The sequence below is a fragment of the Artemia franciscana genome, chromosome 6, assembly GCF_032884065.1.
Source record: "Artemia franciscana chromosome 6, ASM3288406v1, whole genome shotgun sequence".
Taxonomy (NCBI): domain Eukaryota; kingdom Metazoa; phylum Arthropoda; class Branchiopoda; order Anostraca; family Artemiidae; genus Artemia; species Artemia franciscana.
In genome coordinates, this window is record NC_088868.1 from 10,269,215 (window position 1) to 10,288,913 (window position 19,699).

The 19,699-nt window shown below is 35.2% G+C and overlaps 2 protein-coding genes across 7 annotated transcripts in view; one reads left to right on the forward strand and one right to left on the reverse strand.

The window, feature by feature from the left end:
• Positions 1-2,926, reverse strand: part of LOC136028017 (mitochondrial inner membrane m-AAA protease component AFG3L2-like) — a 98,922-nt gene extending 95,996 nt beyond the window's left edge. The window contains exon 1 of the mRNA XM_065705570.1: positions 2,755-2,926. Within this exon, the coding sequence (XP_065561642.1) occupies positions 2,755-2,838 (84 nt within the window). The 5' untranslated portion in view covers positions 2,839-2,926. The remainder of the gene's footprint in view (positions 1-2,754) is intronic.
• An 8,091-nt stretch (positions 2,927-11,017) lies between these two features.
• Positions 11,018-19,699, forward strand: part of LOC136028021 (uncharacterized) — a 100,459-nt gene continuing 91,777 nt past the window's right edge. For 2 of the 6 annotated variants that reach the window (XM_065705588.1, XM_065705583.1), the window contains exon 1: positions 11,020-11,157. Coding sequence is in view for 1 of the 6 variants with exons in the window: in XM_065705575.1 (XP_065561647.1) it covers positions 13,573-13,575 (3 nt within the window). In the remaining 5 variants the exon portion in view is untranslated. Of the gene's footprint in view, positions 11,158-13,259; positions 13,576-19,699 lie in introns of those variants that run through there. The other 4 variants (XM_065705576.1, XM_065705577.1, XM_065705584.1 and 1 more) reach the window with 3 other exon arrangements.

A 19,699-nucleotide genomic window follows, 5' to 3' on the forward strand; every position in this document is an offset into this window, starting at 1 on the left:
TTAAGAATTTTTGTGCTGGGAAAGTGAAACATTGCAAAATAGATCTTCTACTTAAATGAAGAACAACAAAACTGTTTTCAGCTTCACAGCTTTGCTCAATTCTAATTTATGAAGTTGCAGAGACCAGCAAATACATTTCTTAAATTTAGAAAAAACATTGATATGGCTTAAAATTCAACTCAAATAACAGGAATTGCATTTTCAGAACTAAAAGTAGATAAAAAGAAACTGATAACTGAAAAAGGCAACATGTTGTTTTATCACAATTTCAACAGGTAGACCTATTGGTAAATATATTGCAGTTCATATTATTGACCTATAAAAAGGTAAAGGATATGGCATGACTTTACAGTCCCTACTGGTGGTGCTGACCTCTGTTTCTTGGCCCTTCAGCCAGGAAGTGCAATGGGGAAATGCATATTGAACTATAAATAAAGTGGAAATACCACTAGATGCTAGTTTTATGCTCTTTCTAAATATAGTAGCTGCTTTTCTTGTAAATTCAATTTAAAGTCTTTTTTGGACCCTTGAAAATAATATTTGATGCAGAAAACAAGTGAAAGCATTGCTTTAGCTGCCCATGATGTAAGATGAACATTTGATTCAATTCTCCATGAGCAGATTATATTTGATCTGGGTTTGGGCAGTATTGACCCCTGTATCCAAACCCCACTGGATGACATGTATGGAAATCTGAAAGTGGAACTTAGACTCCCTCTACTAGCTAAGGAGTGTACTAGTCTCTTATATGATTCTGCTGTTTCTCTGCATAGAAATCCTTTTCTCCCAGTATCCTTTTCAGTCACTTATGACTTATGGCTTTTCAGTCAGTAATCCTTTTCAGTCACTTATGACTTATATTCTGTATGGTACTGATTTGTCTTTGATTGGTTATGCAGATGATGTGCTGAACCTGAGCTGGTCTCTGCATGGACTAGAAGCAAATTTTATCAAGTTACAACACAAGTATGCCCATATTGGACTCTAGTTTAATACTGAAAAGTCTGAAGTGCTACCTTTTAACTCAAAATCCAGATGCTGGTTGGAATGTAACACTTGGTGACCCTATTGTTGAGCTTGTGGACAATATTGTATATCTGGGCCTCCCTATTGGACAGTTGATACTAGAGAAAAAGTGGTTACTGCTTTCTTATTCTCATAAGCAGTCTTCTTTTATCTATAGCTGTACAGTGGCAAATAAGCAGAACTTTGATTGTTTCCTGTTGCCCAGGTATAAAATGCTATGATTTTGCCTTATTATCTGTTCCTTAGCCAATTTTGGTGTATTTTAGCAGCTACAGATAAACTGAAATTATACTCACTGTACTACAAGTATGCAAAGTTATTGCTGTGCTTACCATAGTGGACAAGCAATATGTATGTTATGTGCCAGTACAGTGTAACCAACCCTGAAGAAGCAACTTTGTTACAAATTGACTGATGAAATTTATCTGTCAAGACCTACCCATGGGCTAATGTTTAACAAAAGTAGTCAACATCTGTCTATGATTGGTTTGTTTTTCTTTTCTTTTGTCTGTGTCAATGAATTAGTGTCTTGTGATTTTTTTTTGTTTCATTTTTTGTGCTCTATCTGTTTTTTCTGTTGATGGATATTAAATATATTTATTTATTCATTCTATATTTTTGGATACAAAAATGGGTTTTAACATTTCTTTAAAACTTACTTTCTTGGTAAAATTCTAGTCATTTGACTTCTTGCTATCTTGGAAAGGCTTTAGGTTAGGAAAATGAAACTTTCAGGAATGGGTCTACAGGCTAGAATATGTCTCAGGAAGGTATTTTAAAGTACCCACTCTACTCTTTCTCTCTCTAGAGGGTTGTGAAGTTTGCCTACATGACAGGTCTATACCTATTGAAATTTTGACAAAACAACATTTTATCTCAATTTTCAGTTACTAGTTGTTTTTCTCTGCCTTTAGTTTTGAAAATGCAATTCCTGTTATTTGAGTAGAATTCTGAGGCCATATCAATGTTTTTTTTCAAAATTTAGGGAATGTATTTGCATACTGTTAAAACCTTATAAAATGGAGTTGAGCAAAGTTATGAAGCTGAAAACAATTTTGTTGTACTTTAATTAAGCAGATGATCTATTCACTTTTATAACACACATATTTTTAAAGGTCATCAAAGGTCAGGGCCCTCTAGAGGGAGAAGGAGTGGAGATAGTTTCTTCAAAGTACCTTCCCAGTACATACTTTAGTCTGTAGATTCATCCCTGGAAGCTTCATTTTCCTAACCTAAACCCTTTCTGAGATAGCAAGCAGTCAATTAACTAGAATTTTACCACTTTTTTATTATAACTCCATTTTGTATAAGTTATATAATTCATACACATTAATAAGGGTAAGGATAAAGATCCTCCAGAGCCATTGCTGGTGCATAGGGCATTGAATTGATGTTTCACTTGCTGGGTGTTTTTTACAGGGATACAACTTTATTTCCATTTTCAAAACCTAACCCCTATCCAAGATAACAAAAATTCTAGCCTCTATTTTCTATAGACTTTTATCTAGGCTAGCCTAGCTTCAGCTTAGTACTCTATGAATTTACCTTTTAGCTGATAGTTCTATTCATTTTATGCAGTTGAATTTGTCGTAATAATTGATTTTTTCTGCAGAAAAATAGTAACACAAGTCTAGTCTATATAACAGCTAAACTGGTCCTGGGCTACAACAATTGCAGATGTCCTAGGCCTGAACTATAAGCTTTCTTAGATCTTAGAGAGAGTAAAACCTTTTTAGCAGTCCCTGTAGAGATCCTTTTGGTTGCTATTGCAGATTCTAGACATCTTGCTGCTTGTGATAATCTGAAAGCCATATGTAATCAATCTATTATATAAATACTAAATTAAAATATCATTTCTATCCGTTTTCGTTAAAGAATTGCAATGTTGCAAGCAGAAAAAACGAAAATCTTTTCGACCATTTGAATATTGTGATTTTTAAATGCAAAAAACCGTAAATATAGAAAAGAGAAAGATGTAGACAAAGAGATAAGAAAAATGTCTATTTGGGATTGAAAAGGCTTATTTTGTTATTTAAATACCACTAGGTTAATTATTTCACAATCATGATTGAATAAGTTTGTTAAGAAATCAAAATAAATAGGCAACAAATTGCTTCAGTTAAAAGTTTCAGTTACTTTTATGGAAAAATTGCTATAAATTAAAAAAAGTAAAATGCTTGTATTTGTGAGGCAAACTTTTGGGTTTTTAGTTTCATGAGCAACTTCATTAGCTTTACTGACGTCATGGGAGTCGTGCGCAACAAAGCTTTAGAATTATTCCTTTAAAAAAATAAGAAAAAAATTTCGGATCATAGACAAAAAACAGTTGCGGTGATTTTTTGTCCACTTTTTTAGTTTTTATTCCCTTAATCCATTATGAAATTAAAATGAATCAAGGATAACAACAAAAATGGATTTAAAACTATTTAGAATCACATGTCTATCTCTTTCGTCTCTATCAGGCTGACACTGCAAGATTTTGGGGTCTGATTTTGCGGTTAACTTGTTGTCTTGGCCTATGAATGAATGAATGAATGAACTTTATTACCAGTAAAGTATAAAAAAACACAAAGTACGGAGTATTATAAATAAATATAAATAAATAAACAAAAACAAATACGATAAACAGTGAAGAAAAACAAAATTCAAACTAACAAAAGACAATATGGACTAATCAACCAGTATCAATATGGAAAAAAGGCTGCAGAGGGTCATAAACGTGAATAAAGTTGACAGTCTTTTTACATAAATCATCACTGGAAGACCGAATCCGAGAAGGCACATCTACTAAACCAAATCGAGCAATTATTTTTTTGTTTCGGTGCCATCTAGGAAGCCGGAGGAGGAATTTGCAATATCTGAAATAAGCCGTACGTAGAGTATGTCGATCTTTCTTAAGGAACAGATGAGCCATGCCTGATAAAAACAAAAGCACAGGGGCGCAAAAAGCGTTATAAATCATGCACAAACCATTGCGGTTGTAACGGCTTTTATTTGGGGATATTTTTCCGTAAGCGACGCGTAGGTTTTTCACGGCTTGATTCACTAGGGATGAACAGGTAGCGGAAAGTGTTGGGCCGAAACACAGACCAAGCCAACTAACTAAAGAAGAACTTGTCTAACTAAAGAGAACTGTCTTGGCCTATGTTTAAACTCTTCATCATAGTAACTTGAAGAAGTTACCAATTGCATTTTTCTTATAGTTCTGAGAAAAAGGTGATAAGAACAATTTAGCAGCAATTTTTTGAAGCTTTTGAAAAGATAAAATTGACTGTGTGACTTAGATTATTTTGTGTCTTTGTGTCAACCATTTATATTCTTAAGTCTGCTTTAAGCTCTTTTATTTCTATAGTTGAAATGAACGGTAAGATAATAATCGGAGAGAAAATCTCACTATGTTTCCATCAATGGGAATTGATAGCCAGTATTTCACTCAAACAGCTCTTTTGTATCTTATTCCTGAAAATTAGAGCCATAATTGTTGACTTGATTTCTATTTTATACGGTATCAATCCAATCCCTAAAATAATCATATATTCCACTTCACTCTCCAATTTTTTCTCCATTGACACCGTCAAGGGGAAGTTTTTCCGTGGCTGAAAAAAGGAGACAATATAAAATCATTTTGGAACCCATGCTTCTATCAGGGTTGTGTCAAGCACTCCAAAAAAGTATTTAAGTATAAATACCAAGTACTCAACCAAAATTGCAATTAAGTATTAGTAAAAAATGCTTGAAGTAAATTGTTCTTAAGTACTTGGCACTTAAATACGGAAGTATAAGACTTGAAGGCTTTTTTTGCAGGGTAAAGAATATGGTTAGGCCGTCAGGAAGGAAACTGACATTAGCTGTTCAATTATTTCCATTGAAGAAGTGAAAAGGAACTCCAATCTATTACCACCAGGCCCATATCCAGGAGGGGTTACCACGTTAGAGCCCCCCCCCCGAAATGCATCTTTGACTTGCAAATTTATCAGTAAAATGCTCTAATTTTACCCAAGGTTGTTAGAAAAAGTTCATGGAAGGTTTTTTGGTAAACCACCACCACCCCTGAATACATTTTTTTCAGCAAAACTCCTCCTGAACGATAATTCTGGATTAAGATCTGAGTACCACCAACAACAACTCAGCTTCAACCATATTATAGCTTTTATAGCAAACATAAAGACAAAAAATTGGCTTCTCATTCATTATAATAATATTAACTGTCTAAAAACAATACCAGTATAGACTCTCATAGCGGCTTGGTTTCTTAGAAAGACAAAGGGATTTATTGACAAAACATATAAACAAAATACTTGCTTCTTCCGCTCAAAATCACAGCTTGTTCGGAGGGAGGTAGATAAGATAAAAGTTTTAAACAAAAAGAATACTTGGCCACCGACTCCCCTAAAACCTCCAAACTAAAAAATAAATACAAAAGAATATCACATATTATACTTTTCTTCTAGGAACATCATATCCGCAGGACCCCCACAATCAATAAATCAATAAATCAAAACTCATATTCAGCAAAAAACAGTTCCTTAATGGTTTTTCTAAGTATACGGGGGTCTCCAATAACTTAATATCACTAGTTAAACTATTCCGTTTCCATGTACCTCTATAAATAACAGAAAAATACGAAGGGGAAGAAATACCTCTAGGTGCATAAAAGTCAGCAGTACCCCTTGTATCATGAAAATGAACAGGAGACCTAATGGACAGTAAATCACCAAGTCAACGAGGCTGAATATTCTACTGCAGTCCAAAAATAAACCACAATACGTAGAATAAGTAGAGAGCTAAATACTCGAACAATAATGTATATACGGGTGCATTAAAAAAAATAAAGATGATGAAGGACAGATTTAGGAAAACAATGTTACAGTTTCTTCATTATGCCTAGAATTCTTACCAGAATTTTGCTAGTTAAATTTACATGTTGTTGAAAACATAGAGTTTCATCTATTACAATCCCAAGGTATTTTTAAGACGCAGTCCGTTTTATAACGCAATTGGACATCTCTATTTCCTTGATCCATTAGTAAAAGTCCAATGATCGCGAGTAAATAATAAAGTTTGACTTAGCCATGTTACTCCTTAGTTTATTTACCCACAACTATGCCACGATTTTATAACTGACACCTTAATGGACATCTACAGCAGCTCCGCTGTCTTAGCTGTGCAAATGGCTGCTGTGTCATCAGCAAAAAATGAAACTGTTCCATTAGTCGGGTTTACCGCTAGTTCATTTATTCTGTAGGAAAAATTATTTAGACAATTCGGTAGATCATTAATAAAAATCATAAATAATATAGAGCCAATAACTGATCCTCTCAGAACCCCTATTTCAATACGTTTTTTTTTCTTGAGGAAGAATCATTTAGTCGGACATACTGATAATGATCACTTAAAAAAACTTCTTAAAAAATTTGGAGATTTTCCCCTCAAACCATACACCTCACGGTTCTTAAATTGAAGTTCATGATCCAAAGTTTCGAAAGCTTTCATCAAATCCAACAATACAGCACCTACTTTAGAACCTTTATCTAATACATCATTAATAATAATTGTCAAATGAAGCATCGCCTGTTCGTTTTTCCTTTTTCTACGGCGCCCACATTGTGTCTCTACAAGTAACTTATGGTCCTTCCCAAAACTCATCATTCTAATACTAAAATTCTTCTCTAAAACACGGGAAATAATGGGTAAAACAAATATCGATGTATAGTTTCCTGGGTGATTTTGAGTACCACCTTATGAATTTGGGTTACACGGGTAACTTTAAAACAGTCTGGGGATTCTACAGGACGAAAAGACTCATTAATTAATTCACGTAAAACTTCAGATATAACAGGGAAAAAATATTTAAGTGTTTTTGAAGTAATATGATAGCTACAAGATGAATTATTACGCAATCCATAAATATTTTTTTTAATTTTATCATCTGTTTTAAGTCTAAGGTTTAGAGATACCTCAGTAAGGTCTTGAACGCCGGATCGCAACTATCAGGTACAACTTATATAGCTTGATTCAAACCAATATTAAAAATAATTTTGATATTCATTACATTTATCGTTTTCAAACTTCGAAGTCTCTCCTATTGCACTAATTAATTCATCAGGTATACTATTTACTTTTAGTCTAACCTCTTCCTTTATTAGTCCCCAGGTTTTCTTAGGGCATCCTTCTACCTCCTAAATTTTTTCTCAAAATATTTCTTTTTTCATTTCTTAAACTTGTATTAAAACTATTTCGATGAATTTATATGATTGCTTATTTTCTTGTGTCGGGTTAATTATTTGAGCTCTAAATAATTTATCTCTCACATTTATTTGTTTCAAAATCACAGGACTACTCCCAGGCTTTTTACTTGAATGTTTTCTACTGAACGGTTACAATGTGACTATTTGACTTTTTAAGCTCTGCAACTTTTCATAAAATAAAACAAACCTCAAATTTGTGTCCTAAACTTCGCGTAGAACCTCCTACCCATCTACCTTTTCTATATAATTTTTAAGTTTTACCATCACATTTTGGTTGATCCATAGAATCCTTGATTTATTGTCTATAACCTCCTTTGTTGCGCTTCTAAAGCTAGCTGAAACTCCAAAGTGGTCAGATAAACCGTTGATAGGGTCCCTGAGAAAACTCAAGGGAAAATTAGAATGGATATTATGAAAAGCTTAGCTGATGTTCCTGAACCCTTGCAGGGATATTGTTACTAGGATGAAACCCTTTAGATATACTTCTACTAATAAATTCAGTGCTAGCAGATGACTGGTCTACAAGGTCAATATCGCAGTCCGTGACAGTAAAACATGGCACAGAGTTAATCGGGAGTTTCATTAATTGTTCTTCAAATAGGTCTATAAAGTCATGGAGCAAGCTTTGTGAAGGTCTATATACTACAACAATACAAAAGTAATATGCAATAATATTCAGAACAAAAAACTCGTAAAAATTTCTCTCTATAAGATCTTCAACACTTCTGAATACTGTAAGATCTTCTTTTATTAAAGACTTATGCTCAACTTGAATATAAGATGCTAGGCCTCTCTGTTGGTAATTTTAAATTTTAAGTCCAAAGCGGCCCTTATCACAACACAAGGGTAGTTTGTCCTTCTTAAAATTATATCTTCATGGTTCATTTGTGAAAATCTGAGTAGCATTAATATTTAAATTTCTTCTATTATTTCATTATACTGGCTGGAAAAGTCAGCCCTTCAACTATTAAGTTGTATGGCGTTACTGTTCCTAGGAGGTAAAACAGTATCTCTACCGATTATCGCTAAAAGTTAATGCATGTGATAGTACAGGGTGGTGGTGGCGAAAAAAATCATTATCAACTAAATATATAACTAGGCTTAGATAAATACAAAAAAAAACACAAATTATATTCCGTCAAAGTGGACATACAATTTATAAAACGTATTAATGGAAGCTTTATTACACAAAGCAAAACTTTTCAAAAAGCCATCAGCCCACTGCCACCCACTCAAAGGATTTTCTCATTTACAAAAAGTTAAAATCATTTACTCACAAATAAAAAGCAGCATTAACCAAGACATTTCAAATTTATATTTATCAACATTTCTGTATCTGTTTGATTAAACCAAGCGAAAAAAGAAAATAACTAATCAAAAAGCAAACTAAAAAAATTCAATAAATCGCTCATTTCTTATCACCACTGGAAGCTGTGGAAGGGGGAGGCTTATGTGCTAGTTCCTCAAACCACTCGTCATACGTAAACTTCGCTTTCATACCACTCGGACGTTTAAACTGAATATATGTTGGAACTGTGTTTGATACCCATGCAACGATACCCATTGATTTAAGACATAACATTCTTGCCTCTCTCACAAAAAATGGGGTATCATCACTCACATAAATGTTTACCTGGTTTGCAATCTTTCTTCCGTTAAGTGTCTTCCCATTTTTAAGTATTTCAATCTTGTTTACACGATTTTTACATTAACCTTACAATATGTCTCATCTTTCTTACTGTAACGACTGAAAATGAGGTATCACTGGTAAACTTAGTCCATCCGTACATATCTCGGTAAACACACGTTTAGCTTGATCTTCAACCTCACAGACTGCATTCCATACAACCACACTATTTTTATCAGGCTGACACTCTGCAGCCATAGGCCCCATCAGACATACACATGGTCTTTTCTTTAAAATACTTACCTTCTTACTGCAGGTCAAAATTATTATTTTTCAACAAAGCAACGTCATTTTTTACAGCATTTATACAAGATTTTAACCAGGAAAGCTCAGATAGTAAGGCTATTTACTCCAATTGCTTTTATTCTATTTTCTGCTATAATAAATCGCAGTTCAATTGATTGGACTGAGCTATGAGTTTCACACATAATGTTCATCATCTTTGCCAAATTCTCTGATAGTGTCAGTAACGAAACCTGACTTGTCACTGAATCCCAAATATCTGGGTTTCCAAACGTATTTGGGGTGCTTATAGCAATATCCTGGCAAGAAACAAGATCTGGTCAACTCCTTTCATTTTTATCTTGCTCATCTTAACTTAGTAATAGCTAAAATTGACTTACTGGACAAAAGGAAACCACCAGCTCTTTATCAGTTCTTTTTTCCACTGTTTCATTTTTTTATTGTACTATTGCTTTAATCTCATATCAGGAATAGTATCAGCTGTGAATCACTTTGAAGGAATAGTAAATAACGATTTCCGTTTTTGAGTTTTGTTTAGGAAAAGGCTTATATTTTCAAATAATCTTTTATCGGCTTGTATAAGGTTTTCGTTGTATCACAGGATGCAGATAATTTAGCAATAATCAATCTTAATTCATTTCATTACGTCATTCACAGAGTAGGCAATAGCAAGCACTACGGTCTTAACTAGTTGAGCAGTGAACATTGAATGAATTAGGACATCATAACATTTGGTGAACATGCCAGGTGGCGCAACAAGCATGGAATATCCATTGTTATGTCAAATAAGCTTTTCTACCTTTTCAGAAGTTTGTTTCATATGTCCCACGCCTGAATACCATATTAAGCGTTGTTCACATTGGGGTGATAAGAAGAACAAAGAAAATGAAGCTCAGTTCTATTTTCTTAGATTCATCACCAATCAGAATACCTAGTTGATAGTTTCAACGCGTCAAGAAAGATAATAAGTCGAAATGAGGCAAGATTGATAAAATCTTTGAAATGGAACATTAAGTCAAATGACTTGATTAATTTAAATACCGACCCCACAATGGCTGCTAATATTTGCAAATCTTTGTCCACAAAGCGAGCCATCTCATTTTAGGTGAAAATAATGCAACTTAATGGATTTAAAATGCTTTAATTTATTACCATTTTACTTATTCATGGCAATATGAATCGTCTTGATAACTGCCATATTTCGTTATTTCCTCGTAACAATAATTTATCTCTTTTACCTTTTTGACTTCAAGGCAAATTAGATTAAATTGTAAGTTCTAGTATGCTCTTGTGTGTAAAATGAAGTCAAATATAAAATATTCCAGTATGCTTTCCAAAAGTTTCGAGACTGAAGTCTTTTGTTCAACGCTCGAGCAAAAATATGGTTCATAATAAAATGAAGATTTTATTTTTGACGGTTGATTTTTACTCAACAAAGTCAAGTAAAATACAAGGAAACTCTTTCAACACTTCAATACCCATTAATTTTATAATAAAAAACATTAGGGCTATTGAATATAGTAAAAAGATACCATCCAACATGTCAAAATGAATTAACAAACGTCCAAAAGGAATTTAGTCTGTACTTTTGATTTTCGTCGGATTGATTATTAAAAAAATAGCCCATAGCTGCTTCTCCTTAGACACCATTTGGGGAGATTGACATATATAATTAAATACTAAAGGCCGTATTATCATAGTTTCCGCTGTTTATCACGTTCTTCTATTCCAAAAATCAACATTGTCCTACCTTGGCCTTCTTCCGGATTAGCGGTGAAACTTTCCTACGAGCCGTTGCTAATATAATCGTTCTCCCTTTAATTCGTTGGCAATTGACATTTTCGAGCAAAATATTCAAATTTAATACAATTCAATTTATAAGAACTGGCGAATTCATACGAAGTTAGAAAAGTGCAACGATGGAAGCAGTTCTCTGAAGCTTTTCACAAAAGAGTATGTTGAGTTTGTTTTCCTCTTTATTTACAGGGCTCTTTCACTACTGTGTGACAAGATATGTTTTGTTTATGCTGCACTAGGCTGAGGCCTAGGGTATGATACCAAGTAGTTGGCCAGTTAATCAACTCCTTAACAGCATAATCAATGTAAAATATCTATCATACCACCTAAAATTGGATTGTTCCACCATTGAATGTGTCTAGGCTAAGTGGTAAAACTAGTTCATTCCAAAAGGCTTGCAGCTAATAGAGAAAGTAAGAAAAGAAAGCATGCCTAGGAATCACAACAACAGCGTGAAAACAGGCTTGCGGCTAATAGAGAAAGTATGAAAAGAAAGCATGTCAAAGAATCACAACAACAGCATGAAAACAGGCTTGTGTCTCAAAGAGAAATCACCAAAAGAAAGCATGCCAAGGAATCAAAAGAGCAACCTGAAAATTTTCGCCTGGCATTCAGGTACAGCCCAGTCAATGATTGTAGCTTGAGTATATGTGTTCAAATCAGGACTATGTCTAAAATTTGTCCCTATTGAAGGGCCTTGAAATTTAATGGTGAAACAATGGGAATGTGTACACCTCAGGAAAAGTTAAACTGGCTGCACCACCAGAGCCACTGAAGACTTTATGACATTACAGACTGGGACACAAATGACAACCGGGACACCAGGAAACAAGGAATATAAATGACAACCAGGATACTCAAAGAGAAATTACAGACCGGGACACTGGAACACAAATGACAGAACACAAATCAACTGAGGTCATGTTTATGTGTCAACTGATGTCATGTTTGTCAACTATAAATGACGACTGGGACACAGGGACACAACTACAACAGGGACGCCAGGGGGCACAGGGGGGATATATAAGTGACAATATGGACACAGGGAATGTTTGATTAGCAATCACCACCAACAAAGCTCAAGGGCAATCATTAGAATAATGAGGTATAGATCAGAATATGGATTGTTTTTCCCATGGACAATTATATGTTGCATGTTCAAGAGTCGGTAAACCTAACAATCTATTTATATGCACAGACAATGGGACAGCAAAGAATGTTATATATTTGCAAGTTTTATGTAGTTAAAAACATATATATATCTATCTATATTCACAGGTGGGACACAGGGACACAACTACAATGGAGCATAACTAATATGGCACGTAACAACTTATGTGCGCAGGGGGGCTTAGGGGGTGGGCAAAGCGCCACCCCAACAGCTAGTATATATATAAAAATAAATTGTTTGTTTGTGTGTGTCTGTTGACTGACGTCATGTTTGTGTGTTGACTGATGTCATGTTTGTCGACTGACATCATTATAAGGATTGAGCTGTATGTTGTCATGAAGTTGTTTGTCGACTGACGTCATGTTTGTTGACTGACAAAATTACAGACCAGGACACCGGGACACAAATGACAACCAGGACATGGAATATAAATGACAACTGGGAACCTCAAAGAGAAATTACAGACTGGGACACCCGGACACAAATCATGAATGGGAGACAGGGAATATAAATGGCAACCGGGATGCTGGGGGCACAGGTGGGATATATAAATGACGACCAGGACACAGGGATTGTTTGAATAGAAATTACAGACCGGGACACAAATGACAACCGGGACACAGGGAATATAAATGACAACCAGGACACCCAAAGAGAAATTACAAACTGGGACACAGGGAATATAAATGACGACCAGGACACAGGGACACATCATTAGAATAATGAGTTATAGATCTGAATATGGATTGTTTTTCCCATGGACAATTATATGTTGCATCTTCAAGAGTCAGTAAACCTGACAATCTGCAAATATACAACATTCTTGGCTGTCCCATTGTCTGTGTATATAAATAGATTGTCAGGTTTACCGACTCTTGAACATGAAACATATAATTGTCTATGGGAAAAATAATCTGTATTAAGATCTATACCTCATTATTCTAATGATTGCCCTTGAGCTTTGTTGATGGTGATTGCTAATTAAACATTCCCTGTGTCCCCGTCATCATTTATATATCCCCCTGTGCCCCCCGGCGTCCCTGTTGTTGTTGTTTCCCTGTGTCCCAGTCTGTAATTTATCTTTGAGTGTCCCAGTCGTCATTTATATTCCCTGTGTCCTGGTGTCCCGGTCGTCATTTGTGTTCTGGTGTCCCAGTCTGTAATTTCTCTTTGAGTGTCCTGGTCGTCATTTATATCCCCTGTGTCCCGGTCGTCATTTGTGTCCTGGTGCTTTGTTGATGGTGATAAGGTAGATGTCCTGAATGTCTCTAAGTGTCTGAAGAATGGGTTGACCAGGAAGAGTAAATTCAATCAGGAAAGCCAGCTGTGAATTTGACTTGATTGATGAATAATGGACCAAACTAACCTCTCTTATCATACAGTTGATACAGTTGTTAAGGATGGTAAGTAATTTTTTATAATTATAAAACGGAACACCTAGTTATATATCTTGTTTTTGCTTGAAAAATACACAAGGAGAGAACGTTTTTCAGCAGATGGTATTAGTGTGACTATTATTGTTTCTTTACAAGTTGTTTTTTTCCTTTGGTATGTTTACCAAGGGGATAGGTAACTATTGAGGGGATAGGGAAACTATCCGCTGAGGACCCAGTCTGTCGGACTCAAGTGTCTGAAGGACCCAGAGATCGAATCATACTGCAGCAATGCACTGCAGGGCCAACACAGGGACCTTAGTAATGAAGAAGCGTCGTTAATCTGATACAATACAATACTATTTAGTAATGCCTCCCCGGCTTCCGTCACAGAGCTAGTCTTGCTTCCGTCATCTTTTGTTGCATGTAGTGGCTTACAATGTCTTACAAATTAGACGAGGGGTTGCTCACTTCCCAAACCCATGTACACCGGGTACAGGTGCCTGGAGGGTGCCCCTTCATCCTAGACAGGGTAAAATCTGACAAAAATGGAAGGTGCCGGGAAAGAGTGTGTGAGTGTCACAGGATTTTTAGTCCCCCCCTAACTCCCCACTGGATCCATTCCGGACTTGAAGTGTAACATGTGAGACACGAGGTCTTTCCAAATATCAAGTTTCATTAAGATCCGATCCCCCGTTCGAAAGTTTAGTTGCCTCAAGATTCCGAATTTCCCATCCCTTCACTCCCCCCAGGGTGGTTGGTACCCTCCCGGCACCCGGTGTACACAGGTTTGGGGAGTGAGCAACCGCTCTTCTCATCCCCAATTAAGGACTGAAACCTAAAATTTATCCAATTTTGGGCATTTTGAGTCTTGGGCATTTTAGCCGTGAGCATTTAGAGTCGTGGGCATTTGGAGTTGTTGGCATTTTTCGTGGGCAGAAAGATCGTGGTGATTTGGGAACCATCTGTTAGTATAGTCGTTTCATTTTTATCTGACAGGCCACTTGGATTCATCAGTGTATGTTTTTATAATGCTCTTATGTTTTTATTTATACCCCATTTTTTTATTCATTATACTCATTATATCGCTGTAGGCAATGTTTTAATATTTCACTTATGTGCTTAATTTTTTTTTGTGAGTATACAATGTAGGCTAGCTGATTGAAAGCAACAAGTTTGGCAGTTTTATGTTGTGAGAGTTTGATTGATAATGAAGTACTTCTATTCTGTATTTTATTCATGTCAGCTAATCCGATTTAGCAAATTTAGACAAAAAAAGGAAATCGGGGGTTGGGGGTTTTAAGCTCCCTCCCGAATATTTGTCAGACTCCTAAAAACCGTAGCAAAAATGAATAATATGCAGTTTTTGATATGTTTGATTGTTTTTGTGTCCCCTAAAAACGTTTTATACCCCCTCCCAAAAAATCCACACAGCCCTGGAGCTATATATGATATATTTTTGCAAATTATTGTGGGGGAGGTACCCCCCCCCTACGCGCCACTCCAAACGACGGCCCTGGAGGTTAACAAGACTAATCTCCGTAGTTGCTGTCTGTTATAGGTAATGCCTCAAGTTTAATATTAAATGTTGTGGCCAAGTTTTGTAAATAATTGGACGACATTGATAATTCCAGAAATTAGTAGACTAGTGTCCGAGAAAAAAGCCATAGCGACCGGGTATTGAAATTATTGCATAATATCCTAACTACATAAATTTTAAAAGTCTATGTCCGACATTAGACTGCTGATCAAACAGTTCGTGGTAACTGACTATCAAAAGAATCGACTTGTTATGCTGATTCCAGATATTAAATTTGCCTGATTTTTGAGAAAAAGGGAGAAACATACTCTAAAAGTCAAGGGATCTTAATGAATATCACACTATCAGTTTCAACGTGTTCGAGAACCATGTTCAAAAAGTTTCATGCTCTCATCTTTAAAAATGGGCAATTTTGTGTTTTTTTTAAAGAGAAAAATCACAGATGCGCGTTTTTTTTCCAATGGTTATCGTATTAAACAAATAATCTTAGAATATCAGAAAAAGCTCATTTGAACGGAAATTAAAAGATCTAGTACTTTTTTTATTGCAAGAATTGAAGAAAGATCAAAATTTCAAATCACTTGGACGAAACGACTGAAATTACTAAATACTTTTGTCCCCCCCCCCAAAAAAAAAATGTGGATATGGTCATCAGTAATAAGGCGCAACCAATGCCTTGAGATCTCAAATCACAACAGGTATAATTAATTCATGAAACAAAAAGAAAAACCCATTAAACTGCATATTCAATTTTAATCTGTTGACACACGCTTCAGTGCATAGATAAGAAGCAAAATTTGGTTCTTATCTTTCTGGTCCATTCAACTTATCAATTTATTACCATAACCTGTCATCGGTGTTCAAATTAAACTTAAAAATTCTATTTTCAACTCGTTATTTCAATTTTCAGTGTAAGCGCTTTAATATATTAATTGGCTTAAGGTGTACAAACATGTGTCTCTGAATACAATTTGGGTTTATTTAGTTTAATTTTACTACCATTTAAGGCTTCTTGGAGGAAGAGGATGCAAAAAAAAACTTAAGAAACATATCAAAACTGTGTTTATGTATTTTTAATATATATTTTTGTATTGGGAAAACATTTTTTTTTGGGGGGGGGGGGCAATCCCCTCATCCTGCTCCCTGGATTTGGTCTTACTATTATTGATAGCCTATAATTATTTACGTTAATCCTAAAATGACCAATAAGGTTGAAGAAAACTCGGAGATCCATATAACTTTTATTGGTGGCGAATGTATACAATTTAGAGAATAGCCTATACTACCAGTCTTATTCTATAGATTAAAACTTAACTTACCATGCTTTTCTTCAAGTTAATCTCTTATAATGTCTTCTTTGGGGAATTTTCTGTAAGGAAGAGAATTTTCAAAGATAGAAATCCTCCATTGGGTAACTTTCCATCCCATCACAGAAGTGAAGAAATATATTTCCCCCTGAAATGTTTTCTGACGCAACAAAATGAATAGAAAAAAAATAGTTATTTGTTTTCTTTACCCCCCCCCCCTCTGAAAAATTCCTTTTTTAAACCCCTTCCCATAAAAAATCTTGGATACAGCCCTATTGCTGATTTATTTTCAAATTAGCCTAATACCCAAAATTTTCCACCCACGCGGAAAATTCATGCATACGCCCAAATAACAATTACTTTATATTAGTAATGGATCACCTTTCATAACTTAAATACTTTTCTCCTTGGTCATTTTTTTTGGGGGGGGATGGAGTTAAACTTGCAATAACCTAATGTTATTCCAGCCGATTCAACCTTTTGAAAATTAATGTTTTGCTGATTGAGTTTATTGTAATCCTGGCCAGCTGGTTGGTCTGGGGAAGTCTTACTGGGACTTAGCTCTAGCTTTTTCATTAGTGTGGGGGGTAAGAGGGGTCTACATCCATAGAGTCAGGGGGGACGTGTAATATTTTTTTCTCCAATTTGTGTTGTTGCATTTTGGGTGAGGGCAAGTGATTCAACGCTGACTAGCCTATCCTGCGCCTCTTCAATTTTTTTTGCGCGTCTTGGACCACTAGCCCACCCTGAATATTTTATTTACAACAATGTAACATTCAATAACTTACATAGCTAGTTGCTCAATATAAGGAAAACAATTCCTATAAGATTGTTTTAAAGAATAAATTTAAACAAATCTTCTGTTTTCATAAGATTCACAAATACATGGGTTCATTATAAATTCATTTGTGATCCAGTAGCCTAGACGGAGTATAGTTTTTGAAATGCAACAAAATTTATAATCTCTTGTTGTCGTTTCCTGTAACCATTTTGGCTTACGGATCTTATTGTAAATTCATTTGTTTTGCTCAAAAATTAACATGGGCTCTTATGGGGAAATGGGTTTTTCTAAGCTAGAAAATCGGGGGGTTAAGATTTTCCGACGAAACTTTCCAGGGCAATTACTCGGAGAATTCCGCGTCGAATGAGTCTTCGTACACCCAGATCCGATGTCGGCTGTGACCTGCAGGCGTGGCGGAAAAAAAGAATATGAACATTAAGTGGCTATGCGTGGTTTCTGGAAAACAGAGAAGGAGTTATCGGATCGAGCTGAAATTTTGCGGATAAGTTCCTGGGCCCTAGGGGACCTTAACTTGTGAATTGCAGCCCGATCGGACAACGTTAAAGGGGGGCTGGGGTTGATGGGTCGAAACTTTCGGCCAGATTTCCCCCATGAAGGAAAAGTCGGAGGGGGTTGAAATTTGGCAGGTTTCTTAGTTGGAGCTCGGGCTACGAAATGCATCCCTTCCCATCCCTCTGCGACCACTGGAACCGAAGATCGCTTAACATTGTTGTGGTTCGCCTCTTTAAAGAGGCACGAGTGTGCCTCCTTGAATTGGCTAATAGGACTAAGCTTTTCTAAAAGTGTTTAAACAATCAATTCGTCTCCTATCACTTTCGACAAAAGGACTACAACTTTCTGCGAAAAAGTTTTTTTTCTTAAGTGGGAAACAAATAAAGAAGTTTGTGCGTTAGCTATATAAAAAAAAAGTTGTATGTGCCGACTTGAAAAAGAATCTCAACTCAATGGAGAAATTTTCTGTGGGAGAAATTTTTCATTGGGGGATTCCCAGAAAATGTAAAAAGTGGGCCGGCTCAATAGTAATCGAAACTCTAAAAAACGGAATTTTGATACCAATATACATCAAATGAATCAGATTTCTATGCTGATTTTAAATGTATAAGTCGTATCAAATTTGGTCTTACCCATCGAAAGTTACGAGCCTGAGAAAATTTACATTATTTTCAAAAAAAGGGGGAAACACCCGCTAAAAGTTTTTCAAAAAACAAACAAAAAAACGAAAAAACAAGTTTTTTTCAACTGAAAGTAAGGAGTAACATTAAAACTTAAAACAAAGAGAAATTATAATATATATGAGGGGATTCGTCCCCACCTCAATAGCTTGCTCTTTAAGCTAAAGTATTTTTAGTGATTTCAAAAGAGCTATTTGTTCTGATTAAACGGCCTTTGCAATTCATTATTGACGAAGGGACGAACCCCCTCATATGCGCAATAAAAATTTATAAATATAGGGGTTTATTGCGAAAGTTAATTTGTAGGTTACGTATAATTATTTTAAGAAATTTTTCTGCAAATAATTAAACTTGGTGATTTAAAAAATATAGTTTTCATTACAACGAAATTTTAAATAAATACCGAAGGAATTATCTTAAAATACCTAGCGAAATCTTTGGTTGATTTTGATTTTCTTTGTTACTGAGTTTGGCGTATCCCTAATTTTTAACAGTGGATTTCCGGAGGATTTTGCATATATTGTATTCTCAAATGGTCTTATTTTGCATTCATTTCCTTGATTTTTATCTAAATCACATTTACATCAATAGAGATTAATTTGATATAGCGAAACTTTTTTAATAATTTTAGTGTTAATATAGATTGTGGATTCGTAACATAAATATACGAGGGCCAGAACCAAGGTATGATAAGCTTGTTTTGGTGTTACTTGGTTGTTCTACATTTGTTTTTTCATAGGCATATATTTTGGGGGTGATACATAGCACGGGGATACCATAGGGAATTTTTGGTAGTCACGCCACATGCCTGGGTAGGGAATTTAAAGTGCCGATACCCTATAGGCAAGTGTGTATTCTCTTAATGAGCCCTTGTGTTGGGTTGTTGCCTCTGAATTATTTGTTTTTTAATTGTTTTTATTATTTGGTAAATGACGACTTACACTTAGTTAAGACAAGACTGCCTGTCCATGAATTATTATTTATGGTTGATTGTGTATGGCTATGCTGTTTGACCTGTGTGATTGTATGGATGAGTAGGGTTAACGCCTCATTCAAGTGCGTTCTTGAAATAAAATTAAAAGCTCTAGTGGACTTTTTAAGTAACCAAAAAAATTGGAGGGCAATTAGGCCCCGTCCCTTTTTTGCTCAAAGTTGTCCGATCAATACTTTGAGACAGCTATTCAGCCAAAAAAAGCAAATTTTTTTTTAAAATTTGGTTTTAATTCTTCATGTACTGTGAACCAAAATCAAAACCTGCATTAATTGAAAAGCATTCAGAAATTAAATAGAGAAAAACAAGTTTTTATCAACGGAAAGTAAGGGGAAACATTAA